This window comes from Carassius carassius, chromosome 24 (assembly GCF_963082965.1).
Source record: "Carassius carassius chromosome 24, fCarCar2.1, whole genome shotgun sequence".
Taxonomy (NCBI): Eukaryota; Metazoa; Chordata; class Actinopteri; order Cypriniformes; family Cyprinidae; genus Carassius; species Carassius carassius.
Window position 1 is genome coordinate 4,302,505 of NC_081778.1, and position 22,140 is coordinate 4,324,644.

General features: G+C 37.7%; 1 protein-coding gene across 1 annotated transcript in view; it reads left to right on the forward strand.

The window, feature by feature from the left end:
* The window catches only part of LOC132102733 (glutamate receptor ionotropic, kainate 3-like), a 165,140-nt gene extending 143,640 nt beyond the window's left edge, over positions 1-21,500 (forward strand). Inside the window, exons 11-16 of the mRNA XM_059507360.1 lie at positions 390-613; positions 7,163-7,281; positions 11,313-11,530; positions 14,771-14,996; positions 16,613-16,863; positions 18,129-21,500. Of these exons, the coding sequence (XP_059363343.1) occupies positions 390-613; positions 7,163-7,281; positions 11,313-11,530; positions 14,771-14,996; positions 16,613-16,863; positions 18,129-18,557 (1,467 nt within the window). The 3' untranslated portion in view covers positions 18,558-21,500. The remainder of the gene's footprint in view (positions 1-389; positions 614-7,162; positions 7,282-11,312; positions 11,531-14,770; positions 14,997-16,612; positions 16,864-18,128) is intronic.
* Positions 21,501-22,140: the final 640 nt, after the last annotated feature.

Sequence of the window (22,140 nt, forward strand, 5' to 3'; positions counted from 1 at the left end):
AACAAGCAAAATAATACAACATCGCCAGATTCATGTTGATGTGTTTTTGATAAAACTGAACTTAATTTTGGTGGCACTGACTGAACTTTTCACTTTGAAGGTGTTGTGAAACATGCAGGGACCAACGCCTGTGGTGAAATCACACCACAGGCACAATGCTCAATACATGGGTTGATGATGCATTACATTTCTGATGGATAATCAGAATCTACCTAATATATCTTTATTGTTAAATATCTTGTTTAATTAAAAAATACATTGCATTAGAGAAGTAAAATGGGATGTCAGTGTAGTTTCATGTTGTTTTTCAAAGAATATTATGGACTACACTGTCCCTTTAATGTTTCTGAACACATCTTTGATACAAATTGTTGTTTCCTGTCCACTAGAGGGCTGATCTTGCGGTGGCTCCTCTGACAATCACCTTTATGCGGGAGAAAGCGATTGACTTTTCTAAACCTTTCTTGAATACTGGCATCAGCATCCTGTACCGTAGACCCAACAGCACCAACTCTGGCTTCTTCTCCTTCCTGAACCCAATGACACCTGATATTTGGGTCTACATCCTGTTGGCCTACCTGGGAGTCAGTTGTGTACTCTTCGTCATTGCCAGGTGAGCAACAACCAATTGTTCCTGTGGCTTGTGCACCTGGGACTATTAACCTTCACGGTACCTTCCGATGTTTGCCTTGGATTTTTTGTGGCCATTAAAAAATATACTGATAATAATAATTTTAAAAAACAACCTGAAAGATGTGGCAACTGAATAGCACACATGCACTTCAGGTGCACAATTCACATTCAAATATATTTAGAACATCTTAAGAATGGCATATCGTCATCAAAACGACCCAAAACAGGATCCTTACATAATGGCAGCAACATTTTCACAGGTAAGAATCAATCACAAACTAGAAAATGCAAAAATCTGAGTCCAATTTCAGATGACATTGAGTCCAAGTGGTCATATTAATGCATTTAAAGTCATTGCCAAAAATGGCTCAGAAAAATTTATTTGAACCTGAAAAAAAAAACTGTAACATCAGTTGTTTGCAACAATGGCATTTAAGTGCCACAAAAAAAAGTAAAAAATAAATAATAATTAATTAATTTAATATATATATATATATATATATATATATATATATATATATATATATATATATATATACACACAAAATACAGATACAATATATATATATATATATATATATATATATATAAAAAATATATAAAAATATATAAAAATAATTATAATAAATAAAAAAATCTAAGATTACAAGATTAAATTTAATATAAAAATAATGAAGTCAAAATATTTTTTGAGTAAATTCAAAATATTACGTTAATGTTTCTTACAATATAGGTTTTTTTTTATTCAAGATTTTAATGATTAGATCGCTGTATTTATGTGAACCAATTAATTAAATTATACTCTTTTCTTTGTGAAAATTCCAATGATTGGACATAAAACTTAACGTCTTCCACTCATTAGTTGTAGCATGCCAACCACCCAGTAATCTTGATGCTTTTAAAATAACACAGCTCAGCTTTCTAATTCTGTCAGTTTTATCAAAAAAAAAAAAAAAAAATGATAAATGTTTTTCCTCTTTATGTCAAGTTTATAGTAATATATAAAAAGTGAAGGAAAATCAGAAGGCATGAAACACAGTATAGCTTTATTTATAATAATAATGAATTTAATTAATATTCACTTTAAAAGTAAAGTTAAGTCAAGTCATCTTTATTTATATAGCGCTTTAAACAAAATACATTGCGTCAAAGCAACTGAACAACATTCATTAGGAAAACAGTGTGTCAATAATGCAAAATGACAGTTAAAGGCAGTTCATCATTGAATTCAGTGATGTCATCTCTGTTCAGTTTAAATAGTATCTGTGCATTTATTTCCAATCAAGTCGAGAAACGATATCGCTGTAGATGAAGTGACCCCAACTAAGCAAGCCAGAGGCGACAGCGGCAAGGAACCAAAACTCCATCGGTGACAGAATGGAGAAAAAAACCTTGGGAGAAACCAGGCTCAATTGGGGGGCCAGTTCTCCTCTGACCAGACGAAACCAGTAGTTCAATTCCAGGCTGCAGCAAAGTCAGATTGTGCAGAAGAATCATCTGTTTCCTGTGGTCTTGTCTTGGTGGTCATCTGAGACAAGGTCTTTACAGGGGATCTGTATCTGGGGCTCTAGTTGTCCTGGTCTCCGCTGTCTTTCAGGGATGTATAGGTCCTTTCTAGGTAGCAAATACATTGGGTGTTAGGGGAAGTGTTCCCGGTTCCGGTTTACCTAATTAATGCAGCCTAAAAATCCTTTAAAGGATTTGTATATTAAAAGCATATTAGTATGTTATGTGTATGCCAGGTTAAAGAGATGGGTCTTTAATCTAGATTTAAACTGCAAGCGTGTGTCTGCCTCCTGAACAATGTTAGGTAGGTTATTCCAGAGTTTAGGCGCCAAATAGGAAAAGGATCTGCCGCTCGCAGTTGATTTTGATATTCTAGGTATTATCAAAATGCCTTAGTTTTGAGAACGTAGCAGACGTAGAGGATTATAATGTAATGTAAAAGGAGCTCATTCAAATACTGAGGTGCTAAACCATTCAGGCCTTTATAAGTAATAAGCAATATTTTAAAGTCTATACGATGTTTGATAGGGAGTCAGTGCAGTGTTGACAGGACCGGGCTAATATGGTCATATTTCCTGGTTCGAGTAAGAACTCTTGCTGCTGCATTTTGGACTAGCTGGAGTTTGTTTACTAAGCGTGCAGAACAACCACCCAATAAAGCATTAAAATAATCTAACCTTGAGGTCATAAATGCATGGATTAACATTTCTTCATTTGACATTTAGAGCATAGGCCATAATTTAGATATATTTTTAAGATGGAAAAATGCACTTTTACAAATGCTAGAAACGTGGATTTACACTTAACTTACACTTAAGGAATTACACTTAATCTTTCTGTAATTTTCTGAAGTAATTGCATTGAACAATTATATGTAAAACAATACAGGATTTAACATCTAATATTGAAATAAATGTTTTAAGCTTATTATTATTATTATTTATTTATTTATTTATTTTTTAAATTTTTTTAACCAGGTAGTGAGTAAAAACATGCACATAGATAAATGTAACCCTACAACGGTCTTCTGCGAGTTTCCAGCTATGGTGCTTGTGCTCTGCTAATAAGTCCCTAGGCAATACCTTTGTCTTTCATCTCTTGAACCATCTGTTTTTAGACATTCCTAGTACTGTAGATGTTAAAGGACAGGTGTTATAAGGGAAATTACAGACATCTGCAGTTGCTGGGAGTGTCCAGAGTTAATTACGTTATAGTTTAACAAGCTGTTGAAAAGAGCCAAGATGTGCACTCTCATCACACTTATTTGCCTTGATTTCAACAAAATACATTGAAGTGGCCAATCTGTAATCCTTTTCCCCAGGGTTATGAACGTCTTTAGCACGATTGTTAAGTCTAGTCTAAAGTAAAGTGTTTTTCTCATACGGACAGTTCGTGATTAGAAGTTAGAAGTCCTTTTGTGCTAGTAACGTAAGAGTGTGTATAAGCAAATCTCACAATATGAAACTTTTACAACATGCACTAATGACTACCATTATGAAAAAGCAGTGCGCTTAATTGTACTGACAGTACCCTTGTAGTGTACTTTACATCTAACAAGTTTATAAAAAAAGGGGGGGATTACTTGCTAATAATATTACCTAAATAAAACACTTTATTTACTAAAAGAAAGTGCAAGTTTATTTACATACTTTTAAAAAGTGCACTTTGCAATGTCAAATGAAAAGATATTCCTTATATATATTTTTTTTATCATGTTTTAATAATCTATTGTCAAGCTGTAAATAAGTACATTTATATTGACTAAACGACTAAAGCACATGTGAAGTACTGGATAATAATTTTAACGTCTCGGTTACGTACGTAACCAAGACGTTACCTATCTGTCGGTCACTAAGAGTTATGTCGAACGACATATGGGGTCCTATGGAAGACTGCACAACCTGAACACCGTCACAACCCTGTAGCGCTGCAATTGTCGGCAAGCCGTGGCGTGCCCCAAAAGCCACGCTTAAGGTCGTAACCTTACCAAAGCCCCAGCGCAAATTCACTGACCTTGGTACCGAAGGGGCCAAAGGGTGAGTACCTCGCTGCTGGAGAAGGCCATGCTGCTGTTCCGCCCACATAAAGTTAATGGAAGGGATTTCAACCTTCAGTGAAAGATTGCTTCAAATCTTCACTATTTGTTCTTTCAGCTTGGCAAGACAATGGGGAAGCGAGCCTAGGAACAGGCCGCTACGGAGACCACATCCTACCCGTAGGCAGGTGACATGTGGAGAAACTGATATGGACTGACCCAGGGGGAAGTACTACATATGGAAGGGGTCTCTGAGGCAGGTCCTACCTTAGAGTAGGGATGGAACGACTGCCAGAAGAGACTGACAGAAAGGGTCTGTCAAGGGAAGACATGGGTTTGCCAAGAGGGAAACCTTACCGTGGAAAAATACACATATGGGATTACCTGTAGGGAATCAAGCCATATGGACACCTAGCCCAGTACAGGGGCTGACTGGAGCTCCGGGCATGCTAACACCAGTACTGGGCCTGGCGACAGACTGCTCCGCCAAGTCTGACTGCCGAGGGTGCTGGAGGATGCTCAACCAGGATGCGCCAACCGGGGAAGAAAGAAGAAAGGTGCTCACATCCCTATGTTAGGGAGAATGGCGCAGCAAGCGTGACACCCAGCCAGCCCTTCCCGCCAATTTACCTGTTACCCAACACATGGAAAGAAACTGGCTCTACACGAAGGTTGTAAAACCTCGCGAAGGTGTTAGGTGTCGCCCAGCCTGCAGCTCGACAGATGTCTGCCAGAGAGGCGCCGTGCGCCAGCCCATAGGAGGACGCCACACTCCGTGTGGAGTGGGCCCTCACCCCCCGGGGGCAAGGCTCGCCTTGGGAAGAGTACGCCAAGGCGATGGCACCCACTATCCAGTGGTCCAACCTCTTCTTGGAGACAGCCTTCCCCTTCTGCTGACCTCCAAAGCAGACCAGGAACTGCTCAGAGCTTCTGAAGCTCTGGGTGCGGTACATGTATATGCTAAGCGCTCTTACGGGACACAGCAACGCCAAGGCTGGGTCTGCCTCCTCCGGGGGCAGCGCTTGCAGTTTCACCACCTGGTCTCAGAAGGGAGTGGTGGGAACCTTGGGCATGTATCCAGGCCGGGGTCTCAGGACATCGTGAGAGTAGGCCGGCCGAAAGTACTTACCGAAAATGCTTAGAGGTCCCCGACCCTCTGATGGAAGTGAGCTCGAACAGGAGCGCTGTCTTGAGAGACAGGAACTTAAGCTCGACTGAATCCAGCGGCTCAAAGGGACCTCTAAAGTCCTGCCAGGACAATCGAGAGGTCCTAGGAGGGAATCAGGGGTGTCCTAGAAGAATGTTACCTTCTGGCACCCCTCAGGAACCTAACGATCAGGTCATGCCTCCCCAGGGACTGGCCGTCCACTGCATCGTGATGGGCTCAATGGCAGCCACATACACTTTCAGGGTGGAGGGTGACAGCCCACGCTCCAACCTTTCTGGCAGGAAAGAAAGCACGACTCTGACTGAGCATCTCCGGGGGTCTTCTCGGTGAGAAGAACACCAATTCGTGAACAGACCCCACTTCAGAGCATAGGCCTGCCTCGAAGAGGGGGCTCTAGCCTGAGTGATAGTGTCTTCCACTGCTGCTGGCAGATCACTTAGGTCTGCCACGTCCCGTCCAGAAGCCACACGTGGAGGTTCCAAAGATCTGGACACGGGTGCCAAATGGTGCCAAGCCCCTGAGAGAGGAGGTCCCTCCTCAGGGGGATGCGCCAGGGAGGGGCTGTCACGAGGAGCATGAGTTCCGAAAACCAGGCCTGGGTGGGCCAGTAAGGCGCAACCAACAGGACCTGTTCCTCATTCAGCGTGCTGAATGCCCAGACACGGAAAACAACGCTCGTGGCCATTGTCAGAGAGCAGGAAACGACCGCATCCAGAAGGACGCTGGCGAAACAGCGTCTTTAAAAAGACGCAAATCGTTCGTGATTTGCTCTTTTAGGAAATCTGCTCTCTTAGTTGAAGCGCCCAGGGGAATCACTGAAAGGGACACCGCTGTTTGCGCCGTACCGCCAACCAGAACAGCTTCCCGACACACAGCAGATGAATGGCTTTGTGTAGTATAACAGCTTTTATACAACCACTCGGCTCTGAAGCAAAAATCTAATGAGTGGATGCACCTGTCGCCCTATTTATACCCGTTGGCACGGGGAGTGGCTCGGGGATTGGCTCGGGTATGTTAAATCCACTAGCCAATTTTCATTTGCATTTTCTCTTAAACTCAGAGTGTGCTACTTAGCACAGTAGTGTGCTATTTATATTTTAATTGTTCTAAATTGCAACTCATTACAAATGATTAATTACAGATATATGTAAATAAATGGCATGCAGGCTTAGATTAAAAACTGCATTAAGTACATTTTACTAGTAAGTATATTTTAGTTACACTTCAACGACATTTCAAAGACAGTAGAAGGAATTATGATATGTCATAGAAATATGTACTTAAGTCCTACTTAAGTGATTCCTAAAAAAATGTAATGTAAGATTAAATTATAATTTACTATACTATGCACTTAAGTGCCACAATATATATATATATATATATATATATATATATATATATATATATATATATATATATATATATATATATTTATATATTTATTTATTTATTTGCAATATGTACTCTTTTTCACAAGGGACTATTTGAAGTTTTTTGTTGTTGTTGTTTTATAGAAAATGTAGCAAGTTGTTTTGCACAATGTTTGGTTGATTTGTATGGTTGCTAAAGTGTTCTGAGCTGCTATTAGCACAGTGCTGTGCAGTTACTAGGGTGCCACTCAGTGACTTTTTAGATGTTCTGAGTAGTTCTAGTATGATTTAGAAGAGTCCTCTATGATTTTATGGTCCCTAGATGTGGAACTTTCCACAATTGGAAAAGCATTATTTTTGCAGTTCTGTTTGGCGTCGTTGGTAGAGCAAAACACTTCATCTTTAAATATAGAGGTCGAGTTTGACAACTCTCTCTTGTTTTTGCAACAGGTTCAGCCCGTACGAGTGGTATGATGCCCATCCATGTAACCCAGGCTCCGATGTGGTAGAAAACAACTTCACCCTTCTCAACAGCTTCTGGTTTGGCGTGGGCTCCCTCATGCAGCAAGGTACAGTGCTTCTACTGCAAACACAACGCACTTTCCAAAGACGACAAACAAGCCAAAAAAAAAAAAAAAAAACTGACAACAGCGCGTTATGACTGTCTTCCACCCTTTACCTGTCAAAACCATGTTGAGTTCAGACTTCTCTGACAGGAGGAGGAAGTAGTCATCTTGCTTGTCAGTGAGGCAAAGATGAGGGGTGTCAAACATCTGTCATACACACTGTCAGGTTAGAGAAATAACAGCAGCGTTAGTTTCCTGACACTCAGCTGCCATCAGAGACCTTCAGGATTGTGAGTTTGAGGTTAGGATGAAAGTTGACAGAAGACTGTCTCTATCATAGCAAATGCACAATGGGGTGTCTCTGTGGTTCATCTCATCTCCGTTTGGCCAGTTAATCCAAAATCTATACATTGTTTTTCCTTATTGCTTGTCTCAATGCAGTGTTTCATTCATGCACCATAGCTGGCATGCAGCTTCAGAGCGACAAAAGGAGATCACAAAGAAATGAATAGGCTCGTTTGAGATGCCAGTGACTTTTCTTCGAATATAGATGAGAGTAGGCAGTTACTGTAAGGGGAGGAGACAGAAAAGATCCACTTCTCGTAGACAGTTGACCAGCAGTCTACTCCAGCAAAAGCAGATGTCTGGACTCTGGAAACTACAGCTGCCTTGCTGTGGCAACACATGTTAGCATGACCTACATCAAGTCACAGAATTTTTAACCAGATTAAAACCTGCCGGTTATGTTCTGTGTAGAATTTGATCATTTCAAACAGTCCTGATGTTAATATATAATATAGTAACACCTCAGATCATTTTGTGTTGGGCATGAAGAAATACATGAAGTACTGCTTTGACTGAACCACTGAGTGAGTGAATTGTTGCACCATGTGCTAACCAGACGCAATGACAAGATAAAAGTTAGCTTTTCTATGTTAATCAGAGTTTTTGTCCTAACCAGCTGAGATGGAGATACGTGACAAGCAGATTCTATTTTAGAAACAGTTTCTATTTCTGCGACGTTGTGTCTGTAACAACAACATAAAATCCATGATGATGATGAACTCAGGTACCGATTATGGGCTTTATTTAATGTTGAAAGGGTTAAATGTGAGTTTGAATATAATTTTTGCATTACTGAAATAATAATGAATACTAATGGATAAATTACCTCAGGTCTTGAAAAAAAAAAATGTCTTTGGTGTTCAGTTTTTCTCATTATGGTGGAGTAAGATTTTTTTTTTTTTCTCAGAAAAGCTTTTGACATTTAAAATCACAAAATAAACACACCCCTAACCAAAAGGATCACACCCTTTTTTTTTTTGACAGCTCCTCCACTAAATTCCTGAACATGCTGTGTAACACAGGCAGCTTCCCCATCATGAGTGGACATGTCCCTTACAGGTGATTGGCTAGAAGTGTGCTTGGTGCTCGGTCTGATCTACTTTCAACAGCATTTCTCAGAAAACGCTTGCTGCATCTTTAAGATTACAGGCTCACAACTCATTGCAGCGGCTCTATAGACTCAGTAGCGACTCCACCGCTAAATATTGACAAGGAACACTTGGATGAATTATTTCAGGATGCTGTTCGATATGCATTGAAAATGCAAGCTTTTAGCAATCACTGACAGAACCAAAATCATTTGGTTCTAGTATTTTAGTCTTTTAATGGAACTGGTTTCAATAACAATCAATTTCCAACCTTAATCCATTTTTTTTCCTATCTCAACACAACACCAAAGTAAATGATACTCTATCCCAAATATTATTTCCTCTAATACTATTTTAACTATTTTCTTTGGCTCTGTGCTGAGGCTTATTCTGCAAGCAATTGATATAAGTTATTTCACCTGTCAGACAGTGTATTATTTTATTTTATTTTATTTTATTTTTTTATTTTCTGACTGGTCTGCCAATTGTCTATTTTTTTTCTCTGTCTCTCCTAAGAAATTTTAGGAGAAACATTTGAGACAAAGTTGATAGCTTAATGAATAATAAAATTATTGTCTGAAAATGATAATCCAAGAAGTAAATCCAGTATTATTTCATCTAGAGCAAGAAAACAGGAACTACTGATAGAAAATGAGAACGGATAAAACCAGACAAGGCACTAAACAAATGGCACGAATACAAAATAAATGTTTTCACTTGTCAGAAAATACCAGGAAGTTGTTGTCTTAATTCTTTTATGCAATGCCATTTTTCAAACATGTCCTGTCAGACAGAAAGCTCCTTCATGCTAGCACACAGCAGTGCAGCTGAACTGATAAAAGCATAAAAGCTCATTTTTCATCTCTGTCCAAAAATTATTCAGGTTAGACATGGCCTACTCAACAAAAAAGGATGTTTCATTCTGCAAACTGCAGATTATTACATGAAAAATGGTGCGGATTTGCAAGTAGCTTCTGAGAAAAAAAAAAAAAAATAACTATAGTAGTCTAAAGTAGCTAGTTTTAGAGAGGTTTATGGCTGATCAACTAAACAAGCTTAAACCAGTATCCCTTTAAGGCTGGTTTCTTTCAGCAGGAGAATTTCTGTTTACCATTGACTTACTGCAAAAATGTTAATTAGATGACTGCTGTGCTTTATCAGTTTGCTCAGTTTCCCTAATTTTAAACACATATTTAATTCTTTAATGCTATTGTTTAAAACATTATTGCTTAGGAGCACACTGACTGTGAAAAGGGTAGCAGGCTGAATATTGAATACTAGCCTCCGGCGCCGAGCTGCACTGTGTCGTTCTTCTTTACGAGAAGAAGGTGGGAATGTTAAGTGCAGGTAATTATTCTCATTGGGAAATGCTCTAACTTCGAACTAGGCTGATGCGTTTCAGACCTTGTGAAAGAAATATCAGGGCAGGGAAAAGCAGGTCATCATAATTAATATCGCTGTGAAGCAAACCCATAGAGAATAACCCACAGACGGCCACAGTTTAGCAACTTTGCCTTCCCTACTTTTACACAGTGATAAGCAGATGTTTAGCTTCAGCGTTATGCTGTAAAATCTGTCAGCTGGTTGTTTGTCATGACATCAGCATTTGCTTAATAGCTAGCACACTGAAATGTGATAATGGAACATCCAAAACAGCAAGACCACAAACCAAAGACCCTCTCTCACAATAGCCGTTTTGATGGTGTTGTGGTATAAAGACTTTATTTAAAAAATAATAAAAAAATAGCTTGTCAACTGTATTTTAGCCAATCCAGAATTGAATGAAGGTGAAGGTAAAGGGGTATGTGTTCATGTATGTGATAGCGTGTGTGTGTGTGCTAGTTAGTGTGTGTGTTTGTGTGAAAGACACTCAGGGGTTTGCAGTTTTCTAACCTTTCATTGCACTCTTCACTGGCTCCGATCCTGAAGGAACTCTTCTGTTTGTCCATCATCTCTGTTTGTTTGGTTTGACTCTTTGTGTATATGAGATGAGCTGCATGAGGACTTAGAATGGATCAAAAGTGCAAGAAAAAAAATCTTATAATACCCACACACACATTTATAGTTCATTCGTTCATTCATTCCTTCATTCATTCATTCATTCATTCATTCATTCATTTTTGCACTCTACCATTTAGAATTTGAGTCTCTACGATAATTTAATGTTTATGAAAGAAGCTCTACAAGGCTGCAAATATATATATATATTAGACTGTTGTTTTCTGTTTGAATATTTTTGACGATGTAATGTATTTGTGATGTGCAGCTGTATTTTCAGCATCATTACTCCAGTCTTCAGTGTCACATGATCCTTCAGAAAACATTCTAATATGCTGATTTCTTGCTCAAGAAATATTTCAAATGAATATTAAATATTCAAATAAATCTTCAAATAAAGTATAGAAAAATCATATGTAATACATTAAAAATCATTGTGTGTGTGTGTGTGTATGGAATATATGTACTGAAAAATATATATGTCACAGGACCACTGACAAGCAACAATCTTATACACATTCCTTTATTTTATTTTTTTTTATTTTAAACTAAAGTTATGTATTCCTATTTAATAAGTTGCTGATGCATTTAATTCCTGTTTAGGTTCAGAACTGATGCCTAAAGCTCTCTCTACCCGAATCATCGGAGGAATCTGGTGGTTCTTCACCCTCATCATCATCTCCTCCTACACAGCGAATCTGGCCGCTTTCCTCACTGTGGAGAGGATGGATTCGCCCGTGGACTCAGCCGATGACCTGGCCAAACAGACCAAAATAGAGTACGGCGTAGTCAAAGATGGAGCAACCATGTCCTTCTTTAAGGTACAACCCTTTGAAATGAGTATGATGGAAGCATATAACTTTGACAAATCACAATGGCAGTTCACTAAGGTTATGATCGCTGTTTGTGATATATTTGATATGTTATTTAATTCTTGAAGCTTGACACATGACTTTTTGTCACCGGTGGTGAGAACAACTGCAGAATGTTAACAGAAGATTTTAGAAAGACAGCTTCTGCTAACTTTTCAAAAAAGGAGCAACTTTTCTATTCTTGAACTGTACAGAGAGAGAGAGAGAGAGAGAAAGAGAGAGAGAGAAAGAGAGAGAGAAAGAGATAGAAAATCAATACAATCACACAAAATATATTTTTTAAGGTTTTCCAGTTAGATCTTAATTCCCATTGTAAAAGCAGATTCTCCCGTGCTCTCACTTCTCTTCCATGTTAGAAATTTTCCTTCATAATGTTTTTTTTTTTTATTCCAAAGTTTTAACTTTTGCCTGCAGGGTTTTACTTTTTCAGGGCTTTGAGTTTTCGCTCTCAGATGCTGTAGTGCCGAGCAGAGAAAAAAAAGTATACCAGGTTTCTGAGTGACAGAAAATCGAGGTGTCTTTAAACCAGTGATTGCATATTCATACATTCTTTAAAAATATAGGCTGCTTTTGCTGATGTTGTAGTATTTCCATATACATTTTCCATAAATAACCATGTCCCAAAACATACATTAGCATAGTTGTTATGCTTCAGATAAAAATTCTTTAATCATTCTATCAATTCTTTATTATTGATATTATTATTATTTTTTTTTTTTTTTTAAGAAACAGTGTATGTATATAATGAATATGATTGCATATGGCTTTGACATTTAGTGTGCAGTTACTTTGATCATGAATACTTTTTCTCTCCTGAAGTATATGATTGCAGCACTTTGTGACAGATGTGTTATTACAGCGAGCAGACCTGGAATCTCAAATGTTAATTTAACATTTTATCAGAGTAATTAAGGAGCACTCACACGTGTTCATTTTCTTGGGTCATTTTAAATGTTTCATGGAACTGAGCAATTATCCATGATTAGCTATGGTTTCTAACATGACTTCCTTTAAAAAATATATATATTTCCTGGTTCCACCTCTTAATCAAAATATATTTCTTTATTAGGAGACTCAATGTTCAGAAAAGCATACTACAATTTCTGCAGATATAGTGTATTGTTCATAGTATGTGATTATTTTATTTTGTTTATTTTTTAAGCATGACAGAATGAACGGAATGCCTTTTCACACAAATTATGAATACAGAGGGAAATTATTGATGAAGAAATACCATAGTACTTAATTTGTAAACATATTCATTTTGATGTTTGCATTACATAACCAGCTCCATATGTATGGATTTTCTGATGTAGGAAACTTTGTCGGTAGCCAATCCGTTACTATGTTGCATTTGTGATGTAGCGCGCTCATTTATAAGTCTGTTAAACAGAGTAATGGTTAAATAGCTCAACAACTCATAGAAGCAAGCTAAAATGGCATGGTTGCTCCAGCAAATGCTTTTTATTATTATTGATATTACCAGTCATCAAATTTGCCAATTATGAAATTTACCAAATGCCATGATGCATATAACAACCCACACATACTGCTTCACATAATAAATTCAAAAATATAATTGGCAGTATATACTGCAAAGTAATAAGTAGGTATGTATAATGCTAATTTTGAGTCAGCCACGCTATGTGCAGCAAAACAAGCAGAGCTGTGGTGAAGGCAGCATTATAAGGGCCATAATCCAGCATACACAGTGACTGTTTAATCTAGGAAGTGTCAGCTGTATCACTCTGGTTGCTTGTTCATTCTTGTGCAGTCCAACATTGAAGCCAATTCCCAGCCACTTTCAATTATATTGAGAGACACCAGGGAAAATAGCATTTGAAGGGGAAGGAACAATAACAGGTGCTCAAGGTTAAGAGAATAACACTAACACCAGCACACTTTAGTGTGAATCTGGAGAATGTGACTGTAATGGAGCCAAGACTCGGGAGGGGGAAAATGCTGAATTCTGAGGTGTTTGAGGATCTCGTGCATGTACAGTATGATCAAACCAGTATGCTTTCTACCATATGTTATGCTTGTAACTGTATGATTTTCTGTTGGAAGATGGCAAAACCTGGTCACAACACTACTGTGAAAAGTTGCATGTTATGCAGGGAGGCTGACATTTCTGTTTAAATCATTAAAGGATAAACATGTATTCATAGTTCTTCTGAAATGACATAACAGTATGCAATTGTATACATGGATAAAAATTAGCATGCAGCTCTAGTTTGGCAAGTGCTGGTTATTTGCACATATAAAAAAAGGACAAATACATTTGTTTCTGCTTGATCAGCCAGCATTTAATAGACACTTTTATCCAAAGCATCACATTTATTACACTTTTTATTCAATTATTTCATTTATTAAAGTTTCAATCCAGTTGGTTAAAACACAGCTTCAATATACGTAACCAGGCATGTTGTTAGTATGTTGATATAGGTACGTATTACTGTGTTTTTTTTTATGTTTCAGGTACTTCAGGTACTTATTGTGCTGGTTCAGAATTCAAATATCCAGGGTCGCTGTCGCTAAACATCAATGGTCTATCATGTTGGAAATATGCCCCATACACCAAACCCCTCTATACACCAAACCCAACCCTAAAGCTACCCGACAGTGTTCACAAATGCAAAACTCATATAAAAACGCATTTGTTGATGCAAACATGACATTTGAACTTCCTTTTATGCAGATTTGAACTATTTGTCAAACCCTAGTTACACATGATTCTAACCGGAGTTCCTCACCTCTCAAGTACGTCTCCGTACTCCGTGAGCTACCGAACGAACCTACCGCCTATGAAAACCTATAGATATGATATGAAGCTGGATATGTGGGATGCCAACATTCAAAAGCATCAGTTTTCAAATCTCCCAGCATATTAAAATAGTTTTGAAGTCATAACATAATATTCTTCAAGTACGGAAATGACGTTTTATTAAAAGCTGTCAAAGTTTTACTGCCTCTAGTGTTCATTTATTTTGGAAACTGCAGTGATATGTACTTATTGGTACATGTTTTGCGTCTCGCGATAAAGTGCCCCCAGGTACATTTATGCCATGAGACCAGGTAGATATATATTTTACTGACCACCAAACAGGGTGATTTCCAAATAATAAGAAAAGTTGCTGCTTTAGATTAAAAACGTACAAAAATAAATAAATAAATACTTATCTTCTTCAGAAATCAAGAGTGTCTACATTTGAGAAGATGTGGGCTTTCATGGGTAGCAGGCAGAGCACGTCGTTCGTCAAGTCCATTGAAGATGGGATTCAGAGAGTGCTACAGTCAGACTATGCCCTTCTAATGGAGTCAACGACCATTGAGTATGTGACACGCATAAACTGCAATCTCACGCAAGTTGGCAGCATCATCGACAGCAAAGGTTATGGCATCGGCACCCCGAAAGGTAAAACCACCATTATAACAGGGTTCTAAATCTGACTGGATGATGCACACTATAAGCTGTTGTAAAATGGTTATATATGGACACCTTTGACTGCACTTTCTACTTTCTACCTTACACAATTAAGAAATATTGCATGGGTCTGTGTGTCTTTACAGGTTTATATGGTTTATGAGAACACAAATGTGTATAATAACATAAGTATTACAAAGTGAACATGGTTTATGAGAGATGGAAAATACAGTTTGTACAGTATAAAAATCATTACACCTATGGAGAGTTCCCATAATCCACATATACAAACGTGTGTGTGTTGAACCTAATTTCTCTTAAATATTCAGTCAGATATAAAATCTGAAACTAGCAATATAGCAAAATCACCCTTCATTTGGATAGTTATGCTTATTATTTGGAAGGAATTTTTATGTTTGTTTTTTTTACACCAATTGAAATGTAATATCCGGACTGATTTAAATAATTAAAAATATAATTAATACATAAATTCATGTTTGTTGTAAATAAGTGGATTGTTTCCATGCTTTACACATTACGTAGTTGAAGCTGTGGTCACAGGGTGAGCGTGATTTCACCAAGTATAACATGTTGTTGATCCTGGAACAACATTCCAATCAACCAATCAGAATTGTTATGTAACTTTTCAGGAAATATCTGTTTTAGGCTTACATTCAGGGTTAGGTATGTCCACATCGTTGTTAATCAGCTATCATTTCTCTGATTTTATGAATACATTATGGGTAGGGTTAGGTTTAGGGGTAGGGATTGGGTTAAATCTAAATTTTTGCATAATAATATTGATCCAGGATCATCAAAAAATGTTGATCCAGGAACATGTCTTACTTGGCAAAACAAGGTGACCGTGGTCACAGCAGACTTTTGCTCTATTCACATCCATTCATATGCATGTCAATCAAAATTCAAGCTTTATTAATCTGGCCTGTAAATATAGCGAAGAGACATTTGACCAATAGCAGATGTAAATATTACATACTTTGCTGGATTCATAAAACTTGAACACTGCATAGTTTGCAGTGTTGAGAGCTCTGAAATAACTTTACATCCTTAAAGCCTTGTCTGTCTAAATTTACACAGTACACAAAAAAAAGTGTGAAATGGAGTGGGTTACACTGTGTGTGTTTGAGTGTATATAATGCTTTGTTGAAATGCAGCTTCTTTCAAGTGTGGAGTCAGTGTCAGAATGTGAATTTTTTTAGATTTTTCTTTTCTTCCTCATGTTGTATATTGAATTTCAGAGTCCATTATGCAAGTGCAATGCTTGTATCGTAAAAAAATAAAAATAAAAATACACACACACACACACACACATATATATATATATATATATATATATATATATATATATATATATATATATATATATATATATATATTATTTTTTATATTATATGTTATTTAAAAATGTGTTGTTGTTATTATTGTTGTTGTTTTTCCTTGCAGATTTGTCAGTCTTATTAGATTAGTTAGATTAATAATTAAATGTCTGTTTTAAGTAAAACTAAGAAGAAGAAGAAAAATGTCTTAGTCTTCTTTGTATTCAAGTTTCCAAGAAAGATTCTCATCTATTAATGAATTTCTTTCAGGCTCGCCCTATAGGGATAAAATTACAATCGCCATTTTAGGTATCCTGGAAGATGGCCGTCTTCATATGCTCAAAGAGAAGTGGTGGAGCGTCAGCAGCTGTCTGGAAGACGAGCGGTACGAAACGGGTCCCATGGGCATCCAGAATCTTGGCGGCATCTTCATTGTGTTGGCGTCTGGTCTGGTGCTGTCAGTGTTTGTGGCGATAGGAGAGTTCATCTACAAACTGCGAAAAAATGCCGAGCGTGAACAGGTGAGATTAATTGGAAATCGACTTTATAATGTGATGCATGGCTAAGAAAGAAAAAAGCAATTATTAGTGCCATTTAGACTTTCATCCCAGCAACTGTAATGCTCTTGCAGCTATGTAGAACTAAACATCAAACCTCGCAGAATCCTCCTGCAATACCTTAGCAACTGCTAAAAACACCCTAGCAACCACTCACAAGACCCTAGTGCATGCCTAGCAAGCCCTTGTACCATTACACGTGCAGAGTCACAGTTTTGAGACCTTCTGAAATGAAGACGTTCTGCATGCTGACTAAAGCTGAGTGTTCGTTCACTACCTGATAACATCACAGAATGGATATGGTATTTCAGAAAAGAGATGAAGAAACGATCGCACATCAAAAAGCATAGCAAGCAAATCGCAAATCACTTCCTTTTTATGCAGACACATTTCACAGATAAGATGCCAGTGCTGGAGGTTGACATTTAAACCACTTTGATCATGTATTTGAGTGTAAAAGCACACTCAAAAATTTGAATTTTTTTTATCACACATCTCACCTCAAAATGAATTATATTCTCTACTGAACTGGGACATTGTGTTACTTATCCCCACATGTTGGAAGTTATTTTAAGGATTGTTTTTGGTCTCACTGATTTAGAAGCAGCTATAGCATTTTTTTTTTTTTTTTTCTCAAAAATTATTTAAAAGGTAACACAAAAATATCAAACTATTTTCTGGTCAAAATAAACTCAAATGTTTAAATTGTATAAAAGAACAACACGTAGAATACAATAGAAAACTTGGGTCAGTTTTTTTTTTTTCATCAAAGTATCCAAAAAATGCACAAAAATATTAAGCAACACTGTTTTCAACATTCAATAATTATAATAGCTTCTTGACCACTAAACCAGCATATTATAATGATTTCTGAGGTATCTTGTTTCACTGAAGTCTGAAAATGTAGTTTTGCATCACCGGAATAAATTACATTTTAAAATACATTAAAATAGAAAACAGCTATTTCAAATTCTAATAATATTTCACAATTTTGTTCTATATTTTTGATCAATTAAATGCAGCCTTGGCAAGCATAAAACACGTCTTTATAAAGCATGGCTAAAAAAAAAACAGAAATGTAATATGCTGACACACTCAGTTACTTCTAGCATTCGTCCCTACGGTTAGCATTCTCCAAAATGGCTCTTTTAGCTAATGGACGTGAACGTACTTACTTCCTCTTCCCTCTTTGTCCTCCCCCCACCCTGTCTCTTTTTTTCCATCAAGAGGTCTTTCTGCAGTGCGGTGATGGAAGAGATCAAACTGTCGTTCACATGCGAGAGACGAGTGAAACACAAGCTACACCGCCAGCCGCCAGCCTTGATGAAGACGGACGCAGTGATCAACATGCACTCTTTCAACGACCATCGCCTGCCAGGAAAGGACAACATGAGTTGCAAAACCGCGATGACGCCCGTGTTTCCATGACTTGCCTGGGCGACGGCCATCTGAGGCATGTCCCCGGCGGCGTGCCGGAGAGCAGGAACTACGGCTCCGAGATGATTACGGCATTCACCATCAACCGCAGAGACATCCGACACCAAATGGCCAGTCAAAATGGTGGTGGTAGCAGCAAACCAGGTAGTGACCACATCCTCAAACCAATGTATCCCACCATGCCATTGCGAGAGGGAGGCCGATCAGTATCCTTCCTGTGAGAGCGAGCCACATCTGCGAAACTATCCGCACCCGAATCTGATGTTTACAAACGACACTCAAAAGCTAAGCTAACGATCTGACTTGAAGGAGCCCCCCGATCAAACGAAAATATATGTTTCTCATCGGAACAAAGTAAAAATGTGGAAGAGGCTTTTTTTGAGCACGGCAATAAATTAAACTACGGACAGACATGAATGGAAGTAGTTTTCTTAGAGTATCGTTTATAGTTGATTTCAAGAGTTCTGACAATTTATCTTTTGATTTTGTTAAAATTCTGCGGCATTTTGGTGGGGATGCAACAAAGAAGCGACATCTCTCTGGATGCGATGTGGCGGACCGTAGGAACAGTTTAGTTTAAAATGATGTACTGCAGCAGCCCGTGTGACTTGCTAGAATAGTGAAAAATCCCATAGACTGCAAGTTTCTGAAGGCTGGAAGGTGGAGCGGCATCCTTCGCTCACGGAAATGCACAAACAAACAGGGTTGATTTCATTCGAGCCACCTAAACAAATTGTAAAATGAACAACAATTCTGTACGGCAGTTTTGAGCCAGACTCGCAGCCATTTTGATTTATTCGTGCTTCATACATTGCCAGCAGATGTTTTTTTTTTTTTTAGACAGTGAGATCTAATGGTAATTACGGATAAACACAACAGTTGCCAAAGATCTGTCATCCAAATGGATTTAGACACTTGAAATGCAGCTTCCCCTACAGACAAGAGAGCGAGTGACACGTTGCCTTGGCTGTGTTTGTTAAATGAGTTATTCCTGAGAATCACAGCCCTCGAATCAAGAATACACATTTCACACAGTACATACAGAGGATTTGACACAAACACAGAGCGTGCTGTATGATGGAGAGCTAATACAAAGGAAACAAAATCGTTTTAGGATGTACATGAGGGAGAATGTCTCTCGCGTGTATCTGTTCGACAAGTCAGCTATGATTACAGTGGCTTTTTCCATTTGCATCTGTGTTGAGAACTTTCAGTGTCAACTTTTGAACGTCTGAAGTAAAGCATTTCTAAAGGGTGTGGCCTTTTCGTCAAAACATTAAATCAGAAAACATCTGGATGTTTGTTATTATTGTATGTTATTATTCCGTCTTTCATTCTTGTTGTATGAGGTTTATAACAAAATTCTCACATTACTAAAAACAAACTCAATAAATTTGCTTAAAATAATATGCTCAAAATGAAAATCACCAACACGTAGATCCAAAAGCTGTATTTTTTTCCCATACAATAAAAGCTGGTGGTGATTTATACTGCCAAGCTTAAAAAGGGATAAAAAGCATCTTAAAATTAGTTCAAGAAGAGACGTCAAACCTTGTCTCTGCCCTGACTGAGAAGATTATCTAGAATAATGAATTTCACATTTTGGCATATTTTTCTAGCTATCATGTAATAGCAGAATAAATGTAGTTGTATATAATGTTCAAGTAAAGACTAATTTTAAGGCCCGTTTACACCAATAATGACAACTACGACAATAACTATATAAGTGTTCATCCCAACGGTTTTGCAGTTTCGTCGTCTGCCACTTTAAATGCTCAATCCCTTTAGGGTGCTTTCACACTTGATTTGATTGCTTGGTCCAGACTCCAGTTGATCCCCCTCCCCCTGCTTCTGCTGGATTGTGTTCACATGGTAGTTTTTGGCTCTGAAACACAGTACGTTTGCATCATCAGAGTGGCAGCTGTTTACCTCTGATGCTAGGTAACGACTATGCAGAAGACAGCAAAATTAAAAAATAATTTTTGTACTTCAGAATTTGAAAATTTAGATTTGTTTCCAAAGCACCAACACAGAATGGCACATACATTTATTCTTCATGGCTGTAATACAAAAAAGATTATATAAATGCGAAATGAATTGTTTTAGGAAAGCGAGTAAACCCATAAATACACAGTTTGACCAATTCATGTGTAGCAACTCACTTCCATGATTTAGTATGATTGCGTTCACATTAGAAGTGAGTTCACATCTAAAATACCCCAGATCACCCTTTTTAGGCAGACTCAAGTATGGTTCACACGTGCGCACCTGAGTTCAGAAATCAGCATTCACAATTTCCACACAAACAAAACTCTGACGTCAAATGAACCCAGGTATGCACTAAAAGTGCCAGTGTGAAAGCTTCCTTAGTCGAGTGGATCTGACTGGCTGTCAATGTCTTTTGAATTCATCAACTAGAAGAAAAAAAAATGTCTAAAAATGATTCCAATGATATCTTCTTCCCTATTCTTTCGAACAATTCGAATGATTATTACATCTTTAGTGATAGTTTTCATGGTGCATTTATTGTTATATATGGAGTCTGGCAGTATGAATAATATCCCGCTTTTGTTGCATCGAAAAGAGTAACTCTGGCTAAAACCTCATTTCGGGTTTCACAGAAAAAGGAAAATTATACCGTTTTAAATGACATAAGGGTCAATAAACAATGACAGAATACAGGTGAATCGGCCAAATGGAAAGTTCATTTGAAGGAAATGGACTGATTTCTTATTTTTTACATTTGTTTTGTACACTTTTTATCCATAAAATTATTCAAAAATCTTCAGAAGCTTTGGGTTGGTCCATGTTTCATGTGGTTGAAATAGGTTATATTTTAACGCCATCATTTAGGTGTACTTCATTTCGAAGCATTCTCACTATTCTCAAATTCTGCAGGACTGTTCTCCTCATGTGTCTGAACTTAATGTTAAGATTTCAGATGGTCGAACGTCCGGTGTAAGAAGGTAGTGGCTTTCACATTTGCATATTTGAGTCTTCACGGAATAAAGAGAGTGAACAAATGCAGAGACGGCTACAGTAAAATGCAATACAAGCGTGTTGAACATCAAAACTGCAATACAGATGTACCGCACTAGACCCTCTCTTCTCTGAACATGGCAAATTTTCAGAAAAGCATTTAGTGACAGTTCTCATAGGTAATTGAATCCATGTGTTGTCTACATGTGGAAACCCTATTAAGCTACTAAATGTTCTCATGATGAGGTGTAGGTGCTAAGAGTCTTCACCCGCTGCCCACCTGCCCACGGCAGCTTGACCAATGAAAGACCTCCGTGAGGTCAATCTAACGGACAGTGTCGAGAAAAAAAAACAAAAAAAAACATTTTGTTTTTATGGTGAATTATGTATCAATTAGAATAACTTCATGTGACTCAATGTTTCTTTGGTGAGAGCTCATTGTATATGTTATTCAAATTCTGTGTAATTTTAACACTCTCTTGCAAAATAGGGTATATATTAGATGACAGAAAATTACTGTATTTTCTGAGTATTGATGATTTCTACCTGTATTTCCCCCCCCCCCTCAGCTCTTCTCTTCTTGACAATTTGTGCAATGTATCGAGTGTGGTACATGCATATTGTAATATAGGATCTACTCTTGAGAAACTTCTAAAATGGATTTAAAGAACAATAATTCAAAGCCCCGGGCCCCAATTCCAGCACATTCAGTTTCATTCATAGAAGGAGTTGATAGGGAATCTGAGTCATGTATGTGAGGCCTCCAGGTTTTCTGCAACATAATGTACTCATATCAGATGTATATAAATAAGACATATAACAGCA